Source organism: Cyclopterus lumpus, chromosome 1 (genome assembly GCF_009769545.1).
Source record: "Cyclopterus lumpus isolate fCycLum1 chromosome 1, fCycLum1.pri, whole genome shotgun sequence".
Classification (NCBI taxonomy): Eukaryota; Metazoa; Chordata; class Actinopteri; order Perciformes; family Cyclopteridae; genus Cyclopterus; species Cyclopterus lumpus.
Window position 1 is genome coordinate 19,734,735 of NC_046966.1, and position 26,231 is coordinate 19,760,965.

Sequence of the window (26,231 nt, forward strand, 5' to 3'; positions counted from 1 at the left end):
CAGCGGGGGGATGGAGAGAGAGAGAGGGAGAGAGGGGGGTGGTGGCACGCGCTGGTGACGCGAGAGGACACCTGTCCCTCTCGGTGGGTTTTTTTTTTTATCCCCGCAGCTCACAGGCGACCGTCCCGAAGGGAAAACTTTCAAACTTCACATTCAACGGTCGAAGTGAAAGCAGCCGTTAGCTCCCGGTTTCTCGGTTCGGACTCACGGCAGACATTTCCCCCCCCGGAGGACCTTCGACGGTTTAAAGCGGACCAGCGGGAGAGGATGAGCTCGTTGTCTCGGTGTCCCTCACTCTCACCGGCCGGGCTGTGAGTAGCCTAATCCCGCGTGCACGTAAAACCCAAGAACGCTCGTGCTCGCTGAAAGCTCGCGCGACACCGTTACATGTTCGCGACAAGTAGAGATGGAAAGTAACTAAGTACATTTAACAAAGTACTGTTTTTAGGTACTTGAGTATTTCTTCAATATATTTCTCTCTGTATTTTTACATGACTGCAGTTACATTTAGTCACCGTACAACAAAATACACAAAATACACTGACCATTTCATTTAAATAAATCATTTCTGCATTATATTGTTGATCGCTTACATTTACTTACAGTATTCTGAGACAACAATCGCCTCCAACGATGACCCGCTATCATTCGTGAAAAGGGTCCCGTCTGTAATGTTTATTCTTGAGCTAAGAGTCGATGTGTATCTGTATTTGATTAATTTAGGAGGTCACAAAGTGTTATTGTGGATGTATATAGGAGAAAATCCAACAATATAATCTCAGATGGCGTCTGTATGAATGTGAGGCAGGTCATCGACTCTACACTTAGCCACTGACCTTCAGCTCTGAAGTTCATCAAATAGACGGTCAAGGGGAGTGAAACTTTGGCAAGCACAGAAGGTTTGAGTTTTTTAAAAAAGGGGGGTGAAACCCAAAGTTCAGTTTAAAAAGCCACATCATAGCCCCGGGGTTAAGTCTTCCGATATATATCACCGCTCTCTTTCATCCTCACTCAACAGGATACACCATACTAGTTTAATGTGCACTTGTTTGTTGATGTAAATCAGAAAAACACAAGTCGTGTATCCAGAAGTGGATCATTCAACAGCGTTGGACCCTGAAAAAGAAAAGAAAAGTCCCCGTGTGTGAATGACTGTGATGACAGAAACCTCCCAAAATGTCCATTCAGGGGGAACAGTGGACCGCAGTGTTTTGCCCTGTGAACAGAGCCTGCAGTGACTCCTTTCAGTGAAACACCCGCCACTGTTCCTGCCACACACACACACACACACACACAGTAAAACAGTCACATCACACCACAAGGAGTTACAAAACAAAATCTTGGTTTATTCTCCTTCTACGATGTAGGAAATATGTTACATAAATGATATGGACATGAAAAATTAAAAACAATGAAATATCCGATGTCTTTAGGTAGTGCGATCCATTCATGCACTGCAAATGATCTCTCACTCACTCTCTCTCTCTCTCTCTCTCACACACACACACACACACACACACACACACACACACACACACTTATTTGACTGTATTGACTGTCTGGTCGGGTTAGATTTGACCCACTTGCGTCCTCTCGCGTATTACATTGAAGCCAATCCTATTTTTGATGAACAATAAATACCTGGTGTTTCGATGAAAACCCCAGAATGCCCATTCACTGAAACATGAGAAAAAAAATTGGAGAACTGTGGTCTTCTTTGTTTGCTTCCCTGTTATTAACAATGTATGTTGCGCAATGCTCATTTCATCTATTGTCCAAGTTGCAACTCTAATTCCTTATTTTCTGTGAGCGTTATTAAAAGACGTTTTGTTTTTGTTCTTTTTTTTCAAAGTTTTTTTTCTCGATAGTAATGAAATGGTGTGAGAGAACTTGGGGCTAGTTTGGACTTTGATCAGTTGGGCTTCTTTTAGTAACCAAAGCCAGCAGCTGATGACCCCAATGAACAATGCCAGCAACCTTTAGGGTTAAAGTCTGACTTTTGTTATTGTGCAGCTTGCTGGCATAAAAAAATAAAAAAACAGTGCTATATGATCCTACTTTATGTTTCCTGTTATTTAGAGGTCATTCACCCTCATCACTGTCTCTCGGCCTTCAGGTATCCTTTAACATGTCACCTTCCTCCATGTAATCTGATTTATAAAACATGTTGAATTGATGCTGGTATGCCAGTGCCTCGCACCTTGAATTTGAAATGAGATCAAGAACCCAATGGTGTTACACCAAGACGTGGTTATCTGTGGACTACTTGAATGGTGAATGTACACAGAGCATATTGAAGAAGAAGAAAAAAAAATCGACTTCACATCAAAAAGAAACATCATCCAAAACAGTCTGGCTTGGAGTCCACTTCAAAATAAATACTTGTGTATTTTTACAAACAGGCAGCATCTTATCTCAGTGCTTCAAAAGTAGCAAACACAAACAGCTCCATACAAAAAACTTCCAAAATGTTTACCTGCGTCTAAAAAGGTAAAGTTGCCTCCGTGACCAGACAGTATTTCTCGTCACTGCAGCCACGTCCCACAGATCGTAACTCACTTTAAACAAAATCATTTTAAATGTGTGTGTCTGCAGAGCAATTTGGAGATTTCAATAATGCGTTAATGTCAGCCGAAATACACGGGGCACGGATGCGGTAATGATGGGGCGGGGCGGTGACAGCTTCACTGTGTGCACTTTGAGTTTTGATTATTGTTCACTTTGAGTTTCAATTAACTGGATTGATTTAACTACAGGTTCACAGAAAAAAAACATTGATTTACTGTAATGTGAAATGTAAAAACACCCACTGCTTTGATGCGTCGCAGAGTCTCTGGTACGAGGAGGTATTTATTTGTCAATCATTTGTGAATTGATGTACTCATTTTTTAAGCAACTCGTTAGTTTTTGGTGATGAGCAGGGGCCATGTTTGCAGATTCTGTGCTCAGTGGAGCAGCTGCAGCTGATTATAATGGATGCGTGTGTGGCGCCGCGGCCGTGCTCCGAGGACTTCGATCATCACCTGCAGCTACATTTAAAAAGATCTAAGATTCTTCATAAAAACTTCATTTCAAATATTAGAATTTTTCAAGCTTTTGAAATGAAAATAATGTAAAAAAAACCACTCTGCACTGTACAGATATGAGCTTGTGCTCTTGAACACGTACTCGCACAGTCCAGCTTTCACGTCCCTAAGCGACCCGTGTTGTCCTATTTCACAGGGACAGTTTTTGTTTCTCGCTTCGTGCCCTGCTCCAAATCCGAATGCCAGTTTTCTCCCAATCTTCGCCATCGGCAAAGCATGTCTTCAGATTGCCACGACAACCAAGACTCATCCTATGAGTTTACCTGGTTCACGAGGTACCGACTGGACGAGATGGAAACATCTGCAGGGACCTCTGACGCTTGTAGTAACAGCTTGATGTCTTGGCTGGTTTTGTCAGTAATAAATAAATAAATACTCCGGGGGTCAGGCGCACAAAACTATGACAGGTCTGAGCATGCTCCATGACCCGTGTCTGATCCCTGAACCTTGCTATGAAGCCAGGTTTGACGCTGACTGGTCGTTCTATGTGGCACTCAGTCTATTCGGTTGCCACAGATGGTGAAGCGGTCGATTTCCAGCAAATCTTTCTTGGGCGTTCTGTCCCCTTCCAGTCCCGTGTTGGCGTTGATGATTTTGCCATCGTCCTCCTCGTCTGGCGTGGTCAAGAACGTGTCCGAGTCGCTCTTGGGAAATGTCGGGGCAGAGCTCTCTGCCATGTTGTCAGGCGGGGAGCTGTCTGCTGCCGGTGATATTCCTCCTTTTTCGGTCGTGGGTTCTAATAGAGAGAACGTGGGAGATATTATTACAGGCAGAAGAGGAGTGTGCAGCTTTAGCCTCAGACTTTGAGCTCAATATCATGTACATAGTCATTAAGTGCGTCCTTAAGACCAACTCAACAGGTCAGATGGAAACAATATAAACATTCAGAAACAGCGCTTGGAGCTAAATTAGCAACCATCAGCGATAGAATCTGCCACTGACAGCTGTCAATTTGATAAAATCTCAGTTGCTGAGAGGATATATGAAAAGTCTGCTTTTGTCTACTACAGTATGAAATCAAAAATCTATTGTTTAGAAAATTATGAATTTCAACTAAATCTGCTATTTATTGTTTTATGTTGATTGCAGCTGTGCATAGCACTTCTGCCAAAGCAAGACAAGAAAGTACATCTTCTCTTATTTTAACTACTAGGGTGACATTTTGGATTTACTAAATGCAGTTTAACAACATATAGATAGAAAAAAACGCTACCTTGCGCTGGTGAAGTGGGATCGTGTTTGGTGTGGTGAGCTCTGGAGTTTGCTCGGCTGGAGACAACTGAGGGTGGAGGGTTGAAGAGCTTTTCTTCCATGTTGGCCTCTTTGACAAACACACAAGATGTCCCCAGCAGAATGATACTGTTGAGCACCTTCAGAGTGATCATCCTGCTCACAAACACACAACATATGAATATGTGAATATGTAAAACTACATAAGAAACACCAAAAAACACTGCAAATGTGTTCAAAACTGGGAAAAGACCACTTGACATTTACCCCAGGTAGAACAGCAGCACACACATAAAGGAGAGCGAACCCTGGATCTTCACTGAGCTGGTTACTACTCGGATCAACTGAAAATAGAAACACAAACAAATCATCAGATAAGGGATCGGTGTATATTAACAATAAACAATAGAACCCACACATTCAAGAGCAATGGATATTTCCATAAGCAGGGACTGACCAGCAGAGCTAAAGGAAGGGGGATGAAGCCCATTCTTCTGGAGACTGAGTCACTGTAGTCTGTGTAAGCCTGGAGACACATTAAGAACATGTTCTCACAATGCAGAACCAACAAGCTTCTTCTTCTGCAACCAATGCATTAGTCATTATAGAATAATACTTAATCAAACTAGGAAAGACTAGAGGACATTTCTTCAATATTGGAAATATCAGTGATTACAAAGTCAAGATACGTACTGATATTACAATATAGAGTGCTAGAAGATGTTATTCATAATGCTCCCTCATAGTTAAGAATGTCTCAAACTTTTATGACCTGTGACTTTAATTCATTTAAATACGACATATTATGTCCTTTTACATTCTCTTTCAGGAGAATGCTGCACCACAGTGGGGTTATATAAAAAAGATGATATACAGTATTGCAAATCACATTATTTGAACTAAGTACAGTGTATAAGACAGGTATTAAATAACTTTAACCCGTGTCCTCAACAGGCGGCCCCACATTGGATCCTGACCCCAAGTTTGAAAAACTGATTTTAGTTTAGAGACAAATCTGATATTTGAACTCATTTTACTCACGTTTTTCTGTCGACTGCTGACAAGGTCAAAGGCAAGGCTGGCTCTGTATTCTCCGTATACCTGGAAAAGGACACAACCGGTTCCACATCACTAGTCAGACAATTTATAAGCATCAAAATATCAAATGACAGGGGTATCTGAATATGTTTATCATATGTGTTAATATATAGGGACGGTACAAAAGACAAAGCCGGTGTAAAAAGACAAAGGCTAACATGTGCATAGTATGATTCAAGTGGACGAGCATGCATACACAAGTGCATGAATGCACGCCGAGAGTGGTTTGTGTGATTGTGTTTGACACTTTAGAGATAAAGGGGTTAATCCGTTACATAACCGAAGTGACAACTCCTTGAAGGAAATACAATAGGAAGAGAACACGAGGAAGGAGGTCCTGATGAAACGAGAAAAAAAATGTCTGCACTGACTGAACGAGGAGAACGAGAGAGAACAAATCACCAGTTTGTAAAACATAAAACACACCTGGTGTAAGTTAGTGGAGTCGAACAGAATAGAGTCACGTCTGTGGAGACAATCATTCACCTTTCACCTTTGAACGAGATCATCTTTTAACCTAAGGCTCACTAGCTTTTACCTGAGCTTTCGACTGCATCTCACTGTCTTTGTCAGTGGATGGATTTTCGCTCAGTGTCAAGCAACCACATCCCAAACTGATCTGTGTGGTTGTTAGATATCACTACAAGCTGTTAAACAAACCCCTGACATCAAATGCACTTTTTCAAAGTCACATAGAGATCTAGTGTGACTTTTACTTTACAATGTCCATCGCAAATAAAACTAATTTAAAAAGCCGCTCACAACTCAAGAATTTGTCAAAGAATCAACCTGTTTTTAGGTTTTCTTCCATATAAAGGGGATGCAGTTAAACTTGTTTGTTCATCCATGACTACACTGCAAAGAGGAACTGCTAAGAGCTAAGTTAGCTTTTCTTGTAATTATTTTTTTATTTTATAAATGGTGCCAATATGTTGCAATATCGACATATATTAATGACAATACTATGGCATTAAATCTACCGTCAACATGATACTGATACAATGCAGAGCATGCCTGGCTAACTCATGTAGCGACTCCAGCTTGAAGTCTGTTTAAAGAAGACCATTAACTGAGCGAACTCCATCCCCCGATGAGGACTGTAAGACAGATCTAGAATAAGAATAATTTAAATGTGCTCTTTGTGGTTGACTGTCTTCTAAAACAACAGCATTGCTCCCTTAGCTGTCACACTTAAATGCAACCACAACCTAAAAGGATAAACTGAAAGTATGTATGCAAAAAGGGACTCACATCAGCACTGATGTCATTGAATTTGGTGATGAAGGCGTGCTTCACAACGTCCACGGCAACCTCGGAGGCTATCACCATGATGACATCAGGAAACAGCACCCACAAATGGTCTAAAAACGGATTAGTGTCAATATAACATTAGTTATATTCACTGCTGATCCACACAACGAAGCGTGATGCAACTTCTGTCATATAGAAACCAGCTGTGTAGATTTCAGTAATGTCACATTATAGCTGTGCTGCATTAGTTACCAGGGTTCCATGAGAACTGCTCCATGTTTCTCAGACAGACGATGAGCAGGAGGATGTAGTTGGTGAACCTCTCTTTTATGTCTGTGAGAAAGAAAAAAAATCAAGCCTGGATTAACCTACTTTTGTTTGAACTCGCTGCGCCTGAGCTCGATTCCATAAATGTACAAATGTACCTTGTCCCAAATCACAGAGTTCAAAGGCTGAGTTACAAAATATCCACAGGCCGCTGATTTTCTTTTAGGCATCGTTTAAAACTTACCACTGTTGGACATCTGGAAAAGGTTGTTCTTTTCAAACTTCTTGAACACGCTTCCTTTGATCTCCACAAACTGCAACAGAACCACCCCCCCCCCCAAAAAAAAAAACATGTTTGAGCTTATGCAGCATGTCCTTTTAATTGAGTTAAGTGTTTCTGTGTGCATTCTACTCACGTTGTTTGACATCATGATGGTAAGCAGGGACTTATTGTGGGAGTTGAAGGCTACGTTTAGAGTGGTGGCCTGAACCATGATGAGGATGGCATGGAGAACTAGACACAAACATGCTGAGGAAAAAAATACACTGAGGGCTACAGCAAAGTAAAACATTCACTCTGATAGATAATAGCTGTGTGAGGTTGCAACGTATGATTACTTTACCGATTCATCAGCAGACTATTTTCAATAAACTGACATTGTTTTGTCAATTAAATGCCCAACACAAGTGACAAATGCCTCCCAAAGCACAAGCTGACATCTTTAAATGTCTTGTGTTGTCCGACCAATAGTCTAAAACCTAAATATATTTGATTTACTATCACAGAAGACAAGAAGAACAGGAACAACTCTGCCAACTTCTGGAATTTTGCTTAGTAAAGAAAGAGGCTCAATTAAACCATAATTATTTCATCAAAACTATATCCATCAAAACTAAGAAGATCATCTGCCAGTTTGCAATAACATTTCCTGTCATCCCAGACGTGGAGACAGGCCTCTCTCAGTGAGGATACAGACGTAGAGCACAGCCATGAGGAAGTGAGGAATCACGCCTATGTGCGCTCTCTTCTTCTCCTTGGGTTCGGTGGCTGTCCAGTACAGAGCGTCCAGGATGTCCTGACCAAATGATGAGAACAGGCGGTCCGCCACCTGACAGCACAACAGGGAGAAGGGCGAGCGGAGGCAAGAGAGCGAATGAGTTTGGTGGCTCACTGTACAGTACATTCAAGAGCTATAGATTGTATTATTGCATCCGTGTGTACCTCTAGCATGTTGTATATGATGTACAGTTTGATAACGGACTGTCCCCTGATAAGGTGGTACATCATGGAGTAATCCACGTAGCTCATCATAGAGTAACACAGCACCATGATGAAGCCTTTCAGCACATCACACACCTGAGCCGGCTGGAGCAGGCGGGAGCCACTAAAACACACACAAAAACACATTACTTTACATCGCAGGGCAGGTTATCATCTGTTTGAACAAAATCAGAAAGATCTATACTGCCCCCTACCGGTTAAGAACAATGTTGCACTGCTTCCTTTTACAAATGTTGACATTACCACCAGAATGTGATTTACCAAATCTGTATAATACAGGACTGCAATTAAGCATCACTTTCTTAAACAACTTTTTTTTTAACTTGACCAATAAATATTTAGTCAATAATAATAACAGTCCAAAATTCAAAGATATTCAATTGACAGTGTTACACAAATAGAAAAAAAGGAGCCAATCCTCACATTTAAGGAAGTGAGTTGTTTTGCTTGATAAATGACTTTGATGATAAATGAATTGATTATCAATATTGTTGGTTAATTTTTTATTTATCAACAACAAATGTATCGATTCATAATTTTGACAGACAAGCACAGGTTTCTACAGATGCACAGACACATTCAGACGAAGGGTAACATTTTCCTTTCGCTCCTTTCCTTTTGATAAAATATTCAGTCGATCAACTGAACATTAATATGCAATTTTTGTGATGATCTCTTAATAATTAAAGTAGTTTTTCAAGCAAAGATTCTTAACATTTGATTGTTCCATGTGAGAAGTTGCTAGTTTTTATTATTATATAAAACTAAATATCTTCATGCTGGTATTGTTGTAATGACAATTCTTTATTATTTTCTGAAGTTTTATAGACTAAACAACTAGGAGAAACTAGGCATAATTAATCATTAGATGTCGTCTCCCTTTATTACTTATATTGCAGAGAGGAAGGACATGATGCAACATCCAATTATGCAACTTATTACAGCAATTCTAATGCCTTTAATGAATCAAATGATGACAATGATTGATTCAGGAAATGTATTATAATTTGCATCCCTAATACCAAAGAGTATACTTCACCTGAGGCCACAGCAAGGTAACGTGAGGAGCCGTAAAAGGGCCAGAATCACCCTGAGGGGCAGCAGGGTGAAAACATAGAGAAAGGCATCCAGACAGAGGAAGAAGCCGAATGTCATCAACTAAAGAGAAAGAATGAGAGTCAGACACATCGGAGAATATTCATTTATCTGTGACTTATACAAAGAAATTTCACAGTAAATTGTTTGTGTGTTTACCTTTTCCAGCTCTTTGGGGATGCGGAGGCAGGTGTAGACCCTCTCTCTGCGCTCGGTGTATTTGGCCTCATTGTGTTCCAGGAAGTATCCTCTGGTCAGCTCAGTGGTTATAAATCTGACCAGAGACAAGTCTAGAGCCAGAATTGGACAATAGGCAAAGCATTAAACACACAATCAAATGCAAACTTCAAAGAGAAATTCACCTGCCAATGATTTCTCACACCTTAGTCATAAAAAATAACTACAATCCCAGAAAGCTGGCAACTTCATTCACAGGTTAACAGCAGGTGTCTGTATTTTCACTGCAAACAAAGGAGAGAGTCCTTCACAAATAATAAACCATGAACATTTGCATTGATATGAACTACCTTCACTATATGACCGGATATCTCCAGACAAACAAACCCAGATGTCATTGCTGAATATCTCATTCAAAACCATAAACCTGCTGCTATAACAGCCTTCACTGTTCTGGAGAAGTTTCCCAGAGAATTTTGAATCCCGGCTACAGGGATTTTTGTCCTATTCAGTCATCCAACTGCATTTGTGAGGCTGAAGACTGATGTTGGGTGATGAGTACCGGCTCACAGTTGAGGTTGAAATTCATCCCCAAATTGTTGAATGAGGCTCAAGCTCTTTTACACCAAAGTATGAAAAACGTTTCGCTATGAGCTTCACTTTGTGCATTGTTGGGCTGAACTTTTGAGCGTGCATTATGAAATGAGGAGTTTGAAATATGTGGGTGTCTACAAGTCAAGAAATGTCAAAAGAAAAACTATATAAAAGTTGAATTCTGGAAAAAGTAGGAATCAAACATTTTCCAAAAACTGACCCACAGTAGATGGTAAAGAAAGTCAGTGTATGTCAACCCCCTAATGCATCAATAAGCACAGCAGAAAAAAAAGCAAAATGTTTGATGCTGACCCATTTCGACCGGGTCTCTTTGAATCAGTCCCTCAAAACGTTATGGAAGTGAAAGCGTTAAATCATTGAAGGACTTTAACTAGAACCAAGAAGCCTCGTCGACAATGACAAACAGCGCCAGACCAAAAGTGCACAATGTGAAATAGGTGTCCACATACTTTTGGCAGTAGTATTTAACGAGACCCCCTGAGCAGCACTTCTGAATGCGCCTGTGCAACGACACAGCACATCTCACTTTGACAGAGAAGAAAACTGGCCTATTTAACTCCTGCGTGTTTACATGCAGCAGTGCTGTCGTGCAGGCAGTCGGGTAATAATGTGCATGCATAGTATAACATAAATTAGCCACATAACGTTACTTATACGTTACTCAAAGTGCAAACTCGGAGCAAAGCTGCAGAGACTTAGTAACGTTGACTGTTAGCCGGTTGAAATTGTAACTGCGTACTCACGCAACGGATGACCACATATACGAGAGCAGTAATGTTATCAAACCAAACAAATGTTTCCCAGCAACGTGAAAGAAAAAAAGAAAAGAAAAAACCTTCAGCAGCTAGCTAGCGCTGTCAAACTGTGTGCTATAACAACGGGGCTAGCTCTCACCTGACAGGTTGCGTTTCTTCCCCTTACTGCCTCCATTTTTATCGTTGAACCCCAACGTCTCCGTGACTCCGTCTTTCTCCTGGTTCTCCTCTGTTTTGGCAGCCTTCCCACCCAACTCCTTGTCCTCCTTCTTCTCCTTCTCCTGTTCCTCTCCCAGACCTGACGACAGCAAGTCCGCCATCTTCGTCAAACGGTCTCATCCGATGCCTGAGCGACTGACATCGGCGTCACACGCTCTGACGTCATTACGTCGACACGGTTTTATGACTAGAGCGTTTAAAAAGACAGTCGCGTCAACGACACGTTCACGACGTTAAAGTCGCGTAGCTTTCAGATGGTCCTGGAAGTACTTGGCGGGCAATTTGAATGCGTAGATATTGGTAGAAAGCGGTACAAACAGCGAGACAGACCTGGAATTGTTGCTAATTAGTAGTCATAAACATATGTAGTGAGATATATATATATTTTTTTAATTATCTAAGTAGAATTTTAACTTTTTAAAGATTAGTACCGGTAAGTGTAACCGCTGGACCTGCTTTGTTAACATATAATAGGTTAAAGTTTCTTTGTTTAAAGAAACAGTGTGTGAGATTTAGTGTCATCTTAGTGGTAAGGTTATCAATAATCGGTTCTTTTTCGTGAGCAAAGAATTGATTTGAAAAACATATATAGAATTTGAAAAACAAATAAGTTCAGAACAGGATTAGAAGTTGTTGTTTATAATTTAGATATACTAAATATTGTTTCTATAGAGCAGTGACAGTAATGTTTACAACAGCAAAGTCACTAAAGTCACAAGTGAAGTAGTCTGCTCTATATGGTGACTTTGTTCGGTGTGTTTATTTGTATACGAATCACAGGAACAGTATTTGTTGTTGAGGTAAAAAACAAAGATGATACAAATAAACTACCAAAACATTATTTATATGCATTGCCCGTCGTCTTAATTTCAGATTATATATATTTTCTTGGATTTGAATGCTTTTAAAAGAATACACAAACTAAAAGTGTCCGTCAAGCTGGCTAGTTGCTGAAAGAAAACAGCTGAGCATTAGATAGTTATATGAAAATGAAAATTAATCATGGTCAGTGAATATTTTGTTTGAGTGGTGAATATAAATCAACTGTCACACAATCAACCTTTTAGGGATTTATGTGATCCAACCTTGGCAGCTGGTGAAGGTGAAACTAATTTAATAGGATTCAAAATTCAAGATAGCTTTATTGTCATTGTCTCCAATGACCAAATGTAATCTTTAATCAAGTCATTCAGAGATGTAAAAATAACATGATAAAAGTAACTAACTATCTGAACTATACAATATCAATATAAAGTCCCTTAATAATATACAATAACAACAATAATTCCACATAATAAACACATCATTCTGCAAAACATAACAATAATATGATAAAGTACCAAAATACTCAATGTTACATAACAATACAAATATTAAGTACCAACCTATTCAATATAACATAACATTAACGTGATGAACAAGATACAATATGACATAACAATATCGATAAAAAAGGACTCCATTATAAGCGAAAACATAACAATAACTAAAAAAGTACCAACATATGAACAATATCAATATAAAAGGATTCCATTATGAATGATAACATAACAATAACAAGATAAAATACCACAATATACAATATAACATAACATTAACATGATAAAGTAAAACATACGATATAACAGAACAATATAATATAAAAGGACTCCATTATAAACGATAACATAACAATAACAAGATAAAAGTGCAAAAATATCCTTCGTGAATAATAAATGATGCATGATGACGTGACGCTTTCCCTTTCAATGGAGTAAATGTGATGCAGTCACATATTAACTGCCCTATTAGAAAACCTTTTTAATTTGTTTCGCTCCTGCCTCCCACAGACAACCCGAGTCCACCGCTGCTCAATATAGGGCAGTTATTACTTTACTCTACGAAGTGCAGCTAAACCTTCATGAATAAGTGCAATAAACTAGATGATAGATGTATATGGCCGGTAATATAACTATAAATCCGAGTCTCAGCCCATTGGCCCCTCTGTGTGTCACACTCTGACCCGACCTTTAGGGTGCTGCAGAGCACCATCAGTCATTCTGACACTATTAGCTGCGCTTGCATGATCTTAATGACACCAATCGTGATACTCTTCCAGTCCGCCTTAATTCGTCCGCTGAATAAAAAGGAGAGAGGGAGGAGGGGACCGGGCAGGGGTCGAGTTTCTCCCGGTGACGGATCTCTTTGACCACCGTGGATTCGGTTTCTCCTCCTCTGTGGACTCACATAACAACACAAAGCGACATTAAGAAATAATAACTAGTTACCCGATTATGACTAATTCTACCTTCTTTTTTGTTTTATTACAAACTAGAGTAAACTCATGGTGATCGCCGAGTGCGCTCCGCGGTCGCTGCCCGGCGTCGTGTTACCTCCCCCGGGGCGCCATGGGCTCGTGAGATGCCTTCGCTGTGGAAACGGATAACCTTCTCGGTGGCATCGGTGCTCTGTGTCGGCTCGGTGGTGCTCCTGGTCGTGGCCTTGTCCACGGAGCGGTGGGTCACCGGACGGATCCTGTGTAAGACCGGGGCGGAGATAGTGAACGCGTCGCACCCGGAGCTGGAGCAGTTCATCGGGGACATTTACTACGGCCTGTTCCAGGGAGGAAAGACCAAGAAGTGTGGGCTCGGCAGCAGGCGCTCCAAGATATACAGTAGGGTCATCTACAGTATACTACACACAAATGATTCAATGTTTAATACATAAAAACATGATTGGATAAAGACATTTATTTCTTGAAATGTAAAAAAAAAAAAAAAAATACTAATATGCATTATTACCATGAAATCTCAAAATAATGCAGTCAGAAATGTAATGTTTTATTCAAAGAGGATTGTTTCTTTAGATTCTCATAGCCAGACAGACTATATGAGAGCTTTTTAACAGTGAAAATGACACATATAACATGCACAGATAGCTCAACGTGATATGTTCACCTTTAGTAACCAAAAAAGCAAACGTATAACCTATTTTAAAAGCAAACAAGTCCCGGAGGACACAGAGCTTTCAAACACACCACATATAGCGTGGATTTAATTGTTGTTTTTGTCCAGCCTTAAAGCTAAGGGAGAGTTTGGGAATTATCTCACCAATACCCACAGTTTCTTAAATCAGAATTGAATTGCCATGAGTTCATTACATCTTTTAACATACTTAATTATTATTACATTTCATTTTTGCTTGAAATAAACTTCATATAAACAATATTTAAAAAACTTGCCATATGCTTTCTTTTTTATATTGAAACAACATCACAAGGCACATTACTGCACATGTACCACAAACAACCAGAGATAGGTTTGCTAATTTGTCAGTTTATTGACTTAAATATCATAATACAAACGTATAAAATGACATAACATCTTCACATTAAAACATAAGCACCAAACAATATAAAAACATCAACATGTTCAGGCTATATGCAACATAACTAATCCTTTAAGAATTGACTGGCTCCATCTTCCCAGTTAAACCTGTGTGATAATCATAAAAGAAGAGAAATGCTGCATCCACACATCATGCTGTGTTCTGCTTTGTGTTTTATTTATCTGTGTTTCTTCTCGGTATAGTTTTCCCAAAGCTTGTGCGGACATTGAACGGCGGCCTTCACATGATGGTGATCCTCTTCCTGCTGGTGGCTGTGGGTTTCGCGCTGGTCAGTCTGTCTTTCTGCATATACAACGCACGCAAAGTTCCCTACCAAAGCATCAAAGGACTCAAAGGACTCTACCTGTGGAACGCCATCGCTGGTGTGTGAGGCAACTTTTCCTATATACTCTTTCCCTCAGAATCTCCCTCAATTGTTGATGTTTTTTTTCTCTCTTGCTGGCTTCACTTCCTGTTGCTTCTGAACTTCACCTCTCTATTTTCCTTCCAGCTCTTTTCGGTGCCCTGGGCGTGCTGTGTTTCCTGGCAGCCGTGAGGCACCACGGTCTGACCGAGCGGGTGGCCAATCATCGGGAGAACCTCTTCGTGCTGGTTGTCCTGGACGACAGCCTGGACTGGTCCTTTTGGCTGGGCGTGGGCAGCATCGCGACTCACTTTGCCGTCTGTGGAGTGATTGCCATGAGCCGGATCAAACTGCCCAAACCGGAGACCAAGAAACCAGAAGAACCCACCATCTCTGCTCTGGACCTGCTCTACTGAAGGACCAACCAACCGAGGAGTCCTGCATCCCAGAGTTGTGGTACATGCAATGTATACAATCTCCATAAACAGAAAGAGGTTTCTATTATCAATTTATTTTTTCATAAAAAGTTCCTGTCAGCTGTTATAAAGGTTAAGTCACTCTGGCCATCATAAAATGACTTCTATACATTCAATACATTGGTTATAATGGACATTAACACTATACTATTTACAAGATATAAGACATCAATTAAATAATTATAGTTGAAGCACGTGTTTGTATTTTATTGTTGTTATTATCTCCTAATGACCTGAATGATTGTCCTTTCTTTTGTAATTGCTGTCTATAGTAATATTTTAATCTCTAAACTTGCAAATATCAGGTATCGACCCGAGGATTTCATCACACCTTTGTCTCTTGAAAGAAATAATTGTCTTGCTAAAAAGTGCGTGCAAAATTATTGCATTTAAAATTATGTTAGTTTCCCTTTTCAGACTTGATAAAGAACAACACATTCATTATATTTGTTGTTGCAGAGTAGATTAAAGATTGTTATTTTGGGAATGTACATGCACTGATATTGTTCACTGCCGTTGTGGAAGAAGTACTCAGATCTTTTATTGAAGTAAAATTAGCAATACTACAGTGTAGAAATATTCCATTATCCTTCTTAAGTATAAGATATGTATTCAGAAATGTAATTAAATTCAAAGGTATTAATTAGAATCAAACTATACTTAACATTTTAATTAATCATAATTCAGAATAGCCCAAAATATTGTATATCATATCATTTAATGCTATAATAGTTATTGATGCATCAATGTTTGCATCATTTTTATTTTGCAGCTTGTAAAAGTGGGGCTTAATTACTTAATGTATACACTGCTGATAATGTAACTAATTAATTCCAGAGGATCAATACGTTTTATATTATTCTATGATAAGACATCATCATTTATGTGTTGATTATATTTTGTAATCTGATTCTAAAGTTGTCAGAGAAGAAAAAAGTATAGCCTCGAATATTTCCCTCTATGTAGTGGAGTAGTAAGTAGTAGTATAAAGTATACTAAAGTATAAAGCAGAAAATGGAAGTTCCTCACAATTGCAATTAAGTACAGTATTTTATTAAATGTACTTAGTTACTTTCCATTAGTGGTTACCTGATGGTAAATGTCACTATTTGTGTCATTCGTTTTGGGCTGCAGCCAATTCAAAGCCTCCTGCAGCTCCTCGCTGCTGCCGCCACGTGGCGACAAAATGAACTCCGTGGTCGCGTTTTAGTGACGAATGAAGAAACGCGACGCTGTCAGGTCTTTGCGCATGCATGCGACCTCTACATCTCCGAGTTAATAGTTTGTTTCGGGGGGTTTAACACATGTACAACTGATGACGATGCTTCTTGTGAGGAGAACCGTGCAGACGGCGGTGCGGACGAAATGCTGCAGGTCGTTCTCTGCGTCACAGACTCACCTGAACGAGAAGAAAGTAAGGAGCCGTTAGCCGTTAGCTGTTAGCCTGTCAAACGTGAATCCTGTGTTTGTGCGTGCGTCAACAACTGTGTTTATCTACGAGTCACTTCCAGTCATCAGCCACTCAGTCTCTAATTCTCTGTATTTCACAGCTTTATGTTTCGCACAGTCAACAGTAATCTGTGAGGTTTGTGGAGGGGTTACAAGCAAGCGAAATAGTTTATTTTTATTAGGGCTATTGATATGTTAATTGGCAGAAATGTAGATTGATCGGTTTATGGGGTGTTTTTTTCCACCTTTTTTCTTGTGTGTCTGCAGGGTCTGGTGCTGGGAGTGTTTGAGAAGGAGGGAGAGGAGGGCGGCCTTCATCTTACTGAAGCGGCTGCAGGTTTTGACCAAAATATTTCTGGGAAACTCTCTGAACTGTTGAAAATGTGAGTTTGTGATGTTTTTGAGCTGTCAGTACACGTCCAGTTATGTGATTATAACAATAAAAGTCTAATACAACGGTGCTGCAATGAATCCTCCCTTCATAAAAGTTACGTTTAGAGAGTTGACTTATTTTTCTATTTTTACATAACATTTTCTAGTTTTCGTTTTAAATAGTTAATTATAACGATGCATGATTAAAATGTACACAGGCCTGCAAATAATGACCATGAATTTTTGTAGAAGTCCCACCCAGAGAGATGCACAGATTAAACCTCACTGATAAGTTAAAAAAAACAAAAGAATCCCTGATATTAAGAAATAAGGTACAGAGAGACTTTATTGTCATCCATATATAGACGGTGCACATAGGAACAACATTGTGTTTCCCTGGTCAGAACAAAATAATGAATGATGCAACATTCAGACTAAACACACACAAAATGGGACTACAAACTGCATTTTGATTTGCCACCCTGTAAGTGAAACCTTGCAAAAACAAGATACAAAATTGCAATGCATGTTAATGCACCCATAACATGCATTGCAAATGGTCGAAATACATGGATATAAGTGGTGTAAACAAGACCGCCAAAAACATCTCTGGTGCATCCCTGGATACCACGCTAGCACTGTGTCTCTGTCTAATCTGTAGCATAGGTGGTTAATAAACTGGTTTTGTTTTGCTCTCTCCAGCTCTGGACCGGCTCTCAAGAAAGGCAAAAGCAGAATATTTTATGGAATCCACAAGGTAACGAGGAGTGACATCAGAATAAGACAAATCCGGTCTCTTGACAACGTCGGAGTAATTAAATCTTCTCTGTGTCTTCTCCAGGACTTCCCGTGCGTCGCGGTAGTCGGGCTTGGTAAGACCAGCGAGGGTGTGTGTGGGTCAGAAAACTGGGATACCAGCAAAGAGAACATCAGACAGGCAATGTCAGGTAAGACACGTTGTCTCTGCTCGTCTTGGTATGGGCAAATATTTCAATTTCAATTTCATGTAATGGACAATAATCTGATCTCACGGGAGTCACTACCTGGCTGATATATTTGCATTTGTCTGTCTGTGCTCAGCTGGCTGCCGGCTGCTTCAGGACCTGGAGGTGAACCACATGGAGGTGGACGGATGCGGTGATGCCCAATCGGCAGCAGAAGGCGCCGCTCTGGGTTTGTTCCAATACGACGAACTCAAAACTAAGAAGAAGACCAAAGTAACCACACAGCTTCATGCAAGGTACTAACAAATGAGCTGAAGCACAAAACTGGTGCGTTTGATACTTCAGGGTATTTCCAGATGTACGCAGCGTCGTGTGTGTGTGTGTGTGTGTGTGTGTGTGTGTGTGTGTGTGTGTGTGGTGTGTGTGTGTGTGTGTGTGTGTGTGTGTGTGTGTGTGTGTGTGTGTGTGTGTGTGTGTGTGTGTGTGTGTGTGTGTGTGTGTGTGTGTGTGTGTGTGTGTGTGTGTGTGTGTGTGGTGTGTGTGTGTGTGTGTGTGTGTGTGTGTGTGTGTGTGTGTGTGTGTGTGTGTGTGTGTGTGTGTGTGTGTGTGTGTGTGTGTGTGTGTGTGTGTGTGTGTGTGTGTGTGTGCGCTTGTTCTTAGTTCCGACTCGACCGGGTGGCAGAAAGGAGTCATGTATGCAGATGGCCAAAACCTGGCGCGGCTACTCATGGAAGCTCCCGCCAATCACATCACTCCTACTGCTTTTGCCAACACCATCGAAGAGAGATTAGCGCTGCATGCTGAACGAGTCACAATAAATAAGAGGTCTGTGAATCATTCATCATTACTGCAGCGTCCCAATTATGTCAGTCCTCAGAATACAACAACAAAGCATGCAGACGTGAAGTACAGTCCATTATTTTGATTTGTTGAAGGGCGTTTTAGACATGTGTGCTCTTTAATCGACGAGTTAAGGCATTTTGAGACCTTATAAATGAACAGCTTCTTATAATGTTGCCAGATGTTGAATATCATTTGGCCGCAGGAGATTGTGATTGGCCTTTCACTTTTTAGACCAAGTGATTGTAAACCAGATTTACTTTTTTACAATCATACAAACAATTCTTGACATGCGTTCAATCAAAATATTCTATCGCTTAAATAAGGTCTTGACTGATTTATTGATCCTTTTTGCACCCTGAAGATCAGTTGAAGAAAGACTTTTGGTCTAATAGTTAATTTGTGTCTGTAGGTCTCAGGCCTGGATCGAGCAGCAACAGATGGGAGCGTTTCTCAGTGTGTCTAAAGGCTCAGAGGAGCCCCCTGTCTTCCTGGAGCTGCATTACAACGGTGCTCCTGACAGCAAGCAGGCCCCACTGCTCTTAGTGGGCAAGGGCATCACCTTTGACAGGTAAACCATCACAATACACACTCAAGCCCAGTAACTCGCATAAAGAAAATCATTACAAAGCTCACATTAATGCTGTTTTGACTCCTTGGTAGCGGTGGTATTTCTCTGAAGCCGTCTCCTTCTATGGATGCGATGAGAGCTGATATGGGGGGAGCTGCCACCGTGTGTGCGTCTATCGTCACGGCAGCAGCTCTGAAACTACCGGTCAACATTATTGGTAAACGTTTTGACAACATAGTAGATTCTCCAACTTAATTTCTTCTACCATAGATTGTAAATGAGATGATTAATTGACAAATCTCTTAACCTGGTTGTTTCCACTGGTTACAATAAATTAGGTCTGGCTCCCCTGTGTGAGAACATGCCCAGTGGAAAAGCTACGAAACCAGGGGATGTTGTCACGGCCAAAAATGGAAAAACTATCCAGGTGGGTGGAACGAACCATTCCGTGAGTGTGACACCTTTTGTGCACTTACGCGTCTGAGTACAGATGAGCAGGTTGTATTGTTGTTGTGTACAGGTTGATAATACAGATGCAGAGGGCCGGCTGGTTCTCGCTGACGCACTGTGTTACGGACACACTTTCAACCCGAGGGCCATCGTCAATGTTGCTACGCTAACAGGTGGGATTTTTCCAATGGATTCATTTACACAGTGATGTTTGGTGAATCGAAACAACTAATATTTTTTTAATGTTTACATCATGTTATGCCATATTTTTTTTTTTTGTGACGAATCATATTCTTTAAATTTGCTAATATATTTTTGTGATCTAAATACATTCCTTTGACTTATGAATACCAAGTCTCTGGTTTGTGTAGAACGGGGCATTGACACAGTCTTTGACCTCACGTTAGACTTATTATGGCTTTGTTAAGTTTGATGAAAGTGTAAATAAGTGGAAGTGAATACAGGAAATTCCTTTGCTGAATCAGAAAGTGAGTTGAAGTTTAAACAGAGGTGTGTTGGAGGTGATGAACAACATATGTCTGCTCTCTCTGCTTATCCCCTGTCTATATCCTGCCTAAAAAATAATCTTAAGACGTGTAGTGTGGTTGTGTAATTTGTCCGTTCCTCATTAAAAAGTAAAGAGAACTAGCGATCCCAAAGTATCTATAACCCTTTAAATAACGATACAGGACCGTTTCAACCTGTCTCCGTGTTCCCATTCATGACATTCGAGGTAGATAACCAGAGAAGATAAATTAACACTTGAAAGTGCTGCATGACTTGGTGTCACTGGTGGTCGCCGTGCAGCGCTAATGATGCAGGGTGACCATCACCAAAACTGTCCAGTGACTGAGATACCAGACCATGCAAGTTCATGTTTACAGCTTGGTAATAATAGTCAGTGTGAACACGAACCAGAACTAACTAGAAGGTCAGAGTTGTAAGTGACCAACTGGAGTGAACTACAAGTTCTGATAATAAGATATTCAAATATAATGTGTACGCTTTTAAAATGTGGCTTGTTTTTTGTTTGTCTCCAAGGTGCGATCGACGTAGCTCTCGGCTCAGCAGCAACTGGAGTGTTTACAAACTCTGACTGGCTCTGGGAGCAGCTGCACAAAGTACTGTGTATGCACAATACACATACTCCCAAACTCTCAGTTCATCAGCTCCTGTGTTGACTAACGGTGTGTATGTATGTGTGTGTATGTGTTTGCAGGCTAGTGTTGTGACAGGTGACAGAGTGTGGCGGATGCCTCTGTTCCAGCACTACACCCGACAGGTGACTGACAGCCAGCTGGCTGACCTCAACAACATCGGCAAGTACAGCCGGTACGTATCTCGCTGCACTGAGTGCCCGCCATCATCAGAGGAGTACAGATTCCTTGTGCGTGTATCACCAAAGTGAATAGTATAGCCATATTCGAGTGTTGAACTCTTTGTTATGAGTCTGGATGTTTTTGTTCTTCAAAACTGGTTTAAAATCTGGTTTAAAATCAACTCTTCTCTCGTCTTTATTTCACAATAAGGGCACATTGTTACTCAAGATAACTTGATCTAGGATTAACGAATCATGAACCAAATGAGCTTGATGAGAATGAAGAGGATTTTAAAAACCTGATAATCGGCACATTAGCCTGGATTAGTTTAGAACAGGACCCAGATGTATTCCCATGGCTTTATTAACCTGAATCTGACTGTGTGTGTTGCTCATGTTTCTAGTTCTGGCGGCGCATGCACAGCAGCTGCATTCTTGAGAGAGTTTGTGACAGCTCCTCATTGGGCTCATCTGGACATCGCAGGTGTGATGAGCAACAAAGATGAAGTTCCCTACCTGAGAAAAGGCATGTCCGGAAGACCAACACGTACACTGGTGGAGTTTGCTGCCGGATTAGCCCACAGTGGCTGAGAGATTGACACAAATATCAGAACGGACACAAGACTCTCTGACTGTGAGCTTCTTCTGTGGCAAGATTCAACCCTGATCTCTCCTGGGTTTAGAAGAAAGAAAATTGACAATATCATATCCATTGAGCTCAGAAAATGTTGGCAGGGATTCATTGCTGTTTTTTTGTAAACCAACATGACAGCTTTGATGTTTACAGACAGCTAATGCGTCAATGTCAGAGGCCGCAGTGTAACACAGGTTCAGTGGATCCCCACACTGTTGTGATATCAGCTAAAAAAACCCAACTGAAAACTCTGTAACTTTATCGTTAACAATGTATATGATGTATAAAATAAACCATATAATTAATTATGTGTGTGACACATTTGTAATCTCTATAGCTCTTTAGTCAACACACAAACACACACTACCTCACACCCAAAGAGTACACCCAGTAGGTGATTTCCTCATTCTAGATTCATGGGATGGGGAGAAGGCTTACCAACAGATTTTGCAAACTGGCAGCAGTGATTTGCCACAAGAGCCTTAGTGAGGATGCATCCCAAAGGCCAGTCAAGTTTCAGACTTTGAAAGCAACTTCTTTATGGACTTGTTATTGTGCAATGGGGCAAGTCAGTGCTTTCCCACAAACTGTTGCCACAAAGTTGAAAGCACGCGTTGGCTTGGGACTCTTTGAAACAAAACTGCTTGTGTCTCTCCCCCCCCCCCATGAGCTGTGAGGAGTCCGTTCAATCAATGATGTTTTCCCTTTATTGAATTACCTCAGATTCATAGTTTGTAGAAGCCCCAAAGAGGTGAAAATGTCCACTATTGTGCAATAAATAATGCACGAAATGGAGAAAACCAAACAAAAAGAACCATCATTTTTGTAATATGCTTCCTTTCTTATTCTTTTAATGATCTCCAAGGGGTTCTGACCACCAGGTTCGGAACCACTGGTCTAAAATATAGTGTGCTAAGCCATCAAAATAACTTTTTTCACCGACACCAGCCAAACCATGAAAAATGACAACTGGGTTGTCCCTGGTTGTCCCCGGATTACGGAGAGCGCCGTCCCTCTGTCTGCGCATGTGCGAACTGGCTACAGCAATCAAGATGGCGTCGTCCATGAGTGGGATGTTCACTGGTCAGCAGCCCCCCCGGCGTCCATCCCGTCGGGGGGTCCCGGTCCACCGGGCCAGCCGGGCTTTCCCGGCGCAGCTACCAGACCTCCAGGAAACAACACGCTGGTGGACGAACTGGAGTCTTCCTTTGAGGTAAAGCTAACTTTACGTGGCTAGCTTCCGTTAGCTGAGTTGGCTAAATGTTGTTAGCTAATTTGGCTAGCTGGGTGATGTTTGATGTTTAACATTTGCTCGTGTTGCGAAGATACTGCAGCCTCATATGGCTATGGAAATATTTTAATTGTTTATGTTACCACGTCTTTGCCGAGTAAACCATTCTGAGATAACGCTCAAATACATTAATAGATGCCACTAAACTAAATGAGCTAATGCTAATGAGCGCAGTGGTTTTCAGACTGACAATCTTCACTAGTAGATAATATATAACCCAACGGCTCTGGGTCTAATGTTACTCCAGTCTCTTATTAGGAAATCTACATAACATGACAATAACATAGATGCATCTTTGATATACTTTACTCCAAGACTATCAACAAATTATATTAATAAGCAATAAAACAACATTTCGGCTTTCCAGTTGTTATCGATTCATTGTCCCAGTAAGTCAGTTGGTGTGACAAGCTTCATGAAACCAAACAGATTCTCATGTCAATACATAATTTTGAGCATTTAGAAAAAGTTAAATTCACTCAAGCTGTGCATTTTTTTTAGGCATGTTTTGCATCCCTGGTAAGCCAGGACTACGTTAACGGAACTGATCAGGAGGAGATTCGAACTGGTGAGTGAAACATCTAAAACATTTTGTGTTGTTTATGGTAGTTTTAGTTTATCCCATATTGTAATCTGTATATTGATGTGCATCTATTTGTCTGTTGATTGCAGGTGTTGACCAGTGCATACAGAAGTTTCTGGACGTGGCTCGACAAACGGAGTGCTTCTTCTTACAGAAAAGGCTACAGTTATCTGTGCAGAAACCAGAACAGGTGGTGAAAGAGGTGCTGATTTGCCTTCTTAATTACCTCAGCAATTTTGAAGTGGTTCTTTCCAACTCCCATCGACTTATTTCCCCCCTCCATTTTGCCTTTTTTTTAGACCTGCTGTCAGTCTTGACGTATTATGCATTTCTCTCCATTTCTTAATGTGCCTTCTCACTTCTCACATGCATTTTTTTTCTCACTTCAGGATGTGTCAGAGTTACGTAATGAGCTGCAGAGGAAAGAATTGCTGGTTCAGAAACACTTGTCCAAACTGCACCACTGGCAACAAGTTCTCGAGGACGTGAGCGTTCAGCACCGCAAACCCACAGACCTTCCTCCTCCGGGACCACTGGCCTTTCTGGAGCAGGCCTCTGCCAGTCTGCCCCCTGCCCCTTTAAAACCAAATTAACACCAAAGTTACACTCGCGTTAGTTTTCTATCGAAGGAAATAGTTTGCAACCAGAATTTGATGTTGAACTCTGACCTGCAAGCAGCTGGCGGTCACACCAAAACTGGAAACCCACTTGTTTGCATTCATCAATCATAAAGGCTGGATTTGAAGCAAGATGGAGCGAATACTTGCAGGATTTCAGTGTGATTGTACCTAACTGTCACTACACACACTACGTACATCGTGTGATGCCTGCTGTCAAGAGACAACCTATGAGAAACCGAAGAACAGTTTGTTGTCACTGTCCAGCTGTTGGAACATCAAGATCATTTTATTTCTGTATTTTGTTTTTATGTAAATATTTCTATTGCCGTCTTTTTTTTACTGTAAAATAAACTTCCTGAGTATTTTGACTCTGGACTTTATTGTGTTGTTCTATTTGTTCAGTGAATAATTTGTGTGTGTTTTGAAAACAAGATTTAAAGGGGCATTCCACCAATTTTACACACTCTGAACAAACGGTTGTTTTGCTGCTCTGGTAGAGATATTTGTTAAATATCAAGAAATAAATCCCGATGAGGCATTTACCAAGCAGACCGGATCTGACAGCGATGCCATGGAGTTATGGCCGTTATGGGCATTGTGTGATCCAGCAGTCTTGGAGCGTTACTCGGGACTAAAAGTCAAGATTCCATCTTCTGCTTCTTCAATTTGGACCATTCTCTATTTTAATAAACTTAATGTCATTGCCAAAATGTGTCATATAATTTTAAATATTCACGTAATCTTGGCGTTATGTGTTAAAACAAAAAATGCTGACAGCTTTAATATTCCATGTGACTTCTGTATGAAATCATGACAGAGAAAAGATTTCAGATAAGCCATGCCGCAGCCTCCTGACAGCCGGTGGTCTCTAATGCATTCGGCGTCTTCACACCACAACAGACTTGTTCTCCGCAGCTTCACAGCTATCGCTCGTCCACGGAAAGCCAGACACAAATCTTCTCGGATGAATTCCAAGGACAAACATAGTTTTGCAGCACAGGAGTCTCTGTGGTCTTGACATGATCAAACAGGGAGATTTATTGTTGCGTTTTCAGAACTCCAGATGAGCTTTCCTTCTTTTTATACATTAAATATACATTATTAAGTAAAAAAAATAAAAATTAATCGCTGCAGTTGTGAAAAATCTTGTTTTCATCCTCTCGTTGAATCTATTTATAAAACTATAAATGCTCATAACTCAGATTTCTGAGACACCAAGTCAACATTTTGATTTACAAAGTCTTAATTAAGAGATAGTAAATCAAAAATGTTGAGTTAATCAAAATAACATAAAACAAAATAATATAAATATTTTAAGTTATTGAGTCAAACTTAATATACACTAAGTTATAACAAGGAAATATGAAGTCAGAGTTATGAGACACTGAAGACAAATTGAGATTGGAAATCAAAATTGTGAGGTATATCAACAAGTTAAAAAATGTTTGAGAGATTGAGGCAAAATTCTGAAATATGAAGTCAAAAGTTACACTTACTAAATCACACCTATGAGATTGAATAAATCAAGATGATGAGATAAATCAAAATTGAGAGATAGTAAATTAAAATGAAATAATAAGTCAAATTACTATGCCATTTTAATTCTATAATTAGATTTCCATTTCTAGATTTGAACACAACAGACCTCTTCCTGTGTAAAGGGCAATCTTGCATATTTGAGATATTTTCCAGTCTTTTTAGGGAAGTATTCTCACCTTCGTTTCGTGAACTGGCAGCTAATGTATCGACCTAACTCAAACAGTGGAACATTTAGATTGACTCGTGGAGACGTTTTGCCTTTATAGTTTCGGGTTTCCTCCTCCAGCGGCCGGTCTCCCGCAGCTAGAGGGAGACATCGCTTTCTTGTGGGACGCCTTG

At 40.4% G+C, this 26,231-nt stretch overlaps 4 protein-coding genes across 5 annotated transcripts; 3 read left to right on the forward strand and 1 right to left on the reverse strand.

Annotated features, from left to right (window-relative positions):
• Positions 1-1,325: 1,325 nt before the first annotated feature.
• tapt1b (transmembrane anterior posterior transformation 1b) lies at positions 1,326-11,250 on the reverse strand. 2 transcript variants are annotated; one of them, XM_034539071.1, is made up of 14 exons: positions 10,996-11,250; positions 9,469-9,599; positions 9,254-9,372; positions 8,155-8,317; positions 7,906-8,041; positions 7,349-7,446; positions 7,177-7,246; positions 6,918-6,998; positions 6,666-6,775; positions 5,358-5,417; positions 4,774-4,842; positions 4,584-4,660; positions 4,300-4,472; positions 1,326-3,822 (listed from the first exon to the last, which is right to left on the reverse strand). In XM_034539071.1, exons 1-14 carry the CDS (start codon positions 11,174-11,176, stop codon positions 3,581-3,583), a joined length of 1,710 nt encoding a protein of 569 aa, XP_034394962.1. In that variant the 5' UTR covers positions 11,177-11,250; the 3' UTR covers positions 1,326-3,580. The 2 variants fall into 2 exon arrangements, with proteins under 2 accessions (XP_034394962.1, XP_034394954.1); XM_034539063.1 differs by having other exon boundaries at positions 7,177-7,446; positions 10,996-11,210.
• A 2,225-nt stretch (positions 11,251-13,475) lies between these two features.
• On the forward strand, positions 13,476-15,221 carry clrn2 (clarin 2). The gene is made up of 3 exons (XM_034543741.1): positions 13,476-13,728; positions 14,645-14,824; positions 14,953-15,221. The coding sequence occupies exons 1-3, from the start codon at positions 13,476-13,478 to the stop codon at positions 15,219-15,221; spliced, it is 702 nt and encodes a 233-aa protein (XP_034399632.1).
• Positions 15,222-16,489: 1,268 nt separating this feature from the next.
• lap3 (leucine aminopeptidase 3) lies at positions 16,490-22,165 on the forward strand. Its single transcript, XM_034533886.1, has 13 exons — positions 16,490-16,695; positions 16,998-17,113; positions 17,805-17,859; positions 17,944-18,049; positions 18,183-18,342; positions 18,707-18,871; positions 19,299-19,457; positions 19,550-19,674; positions 19,796-19,884; positions 19,978-20,080; positions 20,949-21,028; positions 21,127-21,239; positions 21,630-22,165. Exons 1-13 carry the CDS (start codon positions 16,597-16,599, stop codon positions 21,814-21,816), a joined length of 1,557 nt encoding a protein of 518 aa, XP_034389777.1. The 5' UTR covers positions 16,490-16,596; the 3' UTR covers positions 21,817-22,165.
• A 746-nt stretch (positions 22,166-22,911) lies between these two features.
• On the forward strand, positions 22,912-24,726 carry med28 (mediator complex subunit 28). The gene is given in 5 exon segments (XM_034536741.1): positions 22,912-22,950; positions 22,953-23,072; positions 23,652-23,718; positions 23,823-23,935; positions 24,123-24,726. Coding segments are annotated over 5 exon segments (543 nt in total). The 3' UTR covers positions 24,327-24,726.
• Positions 24,727-26,231: the final 1,505 nt, after the last annotated feature.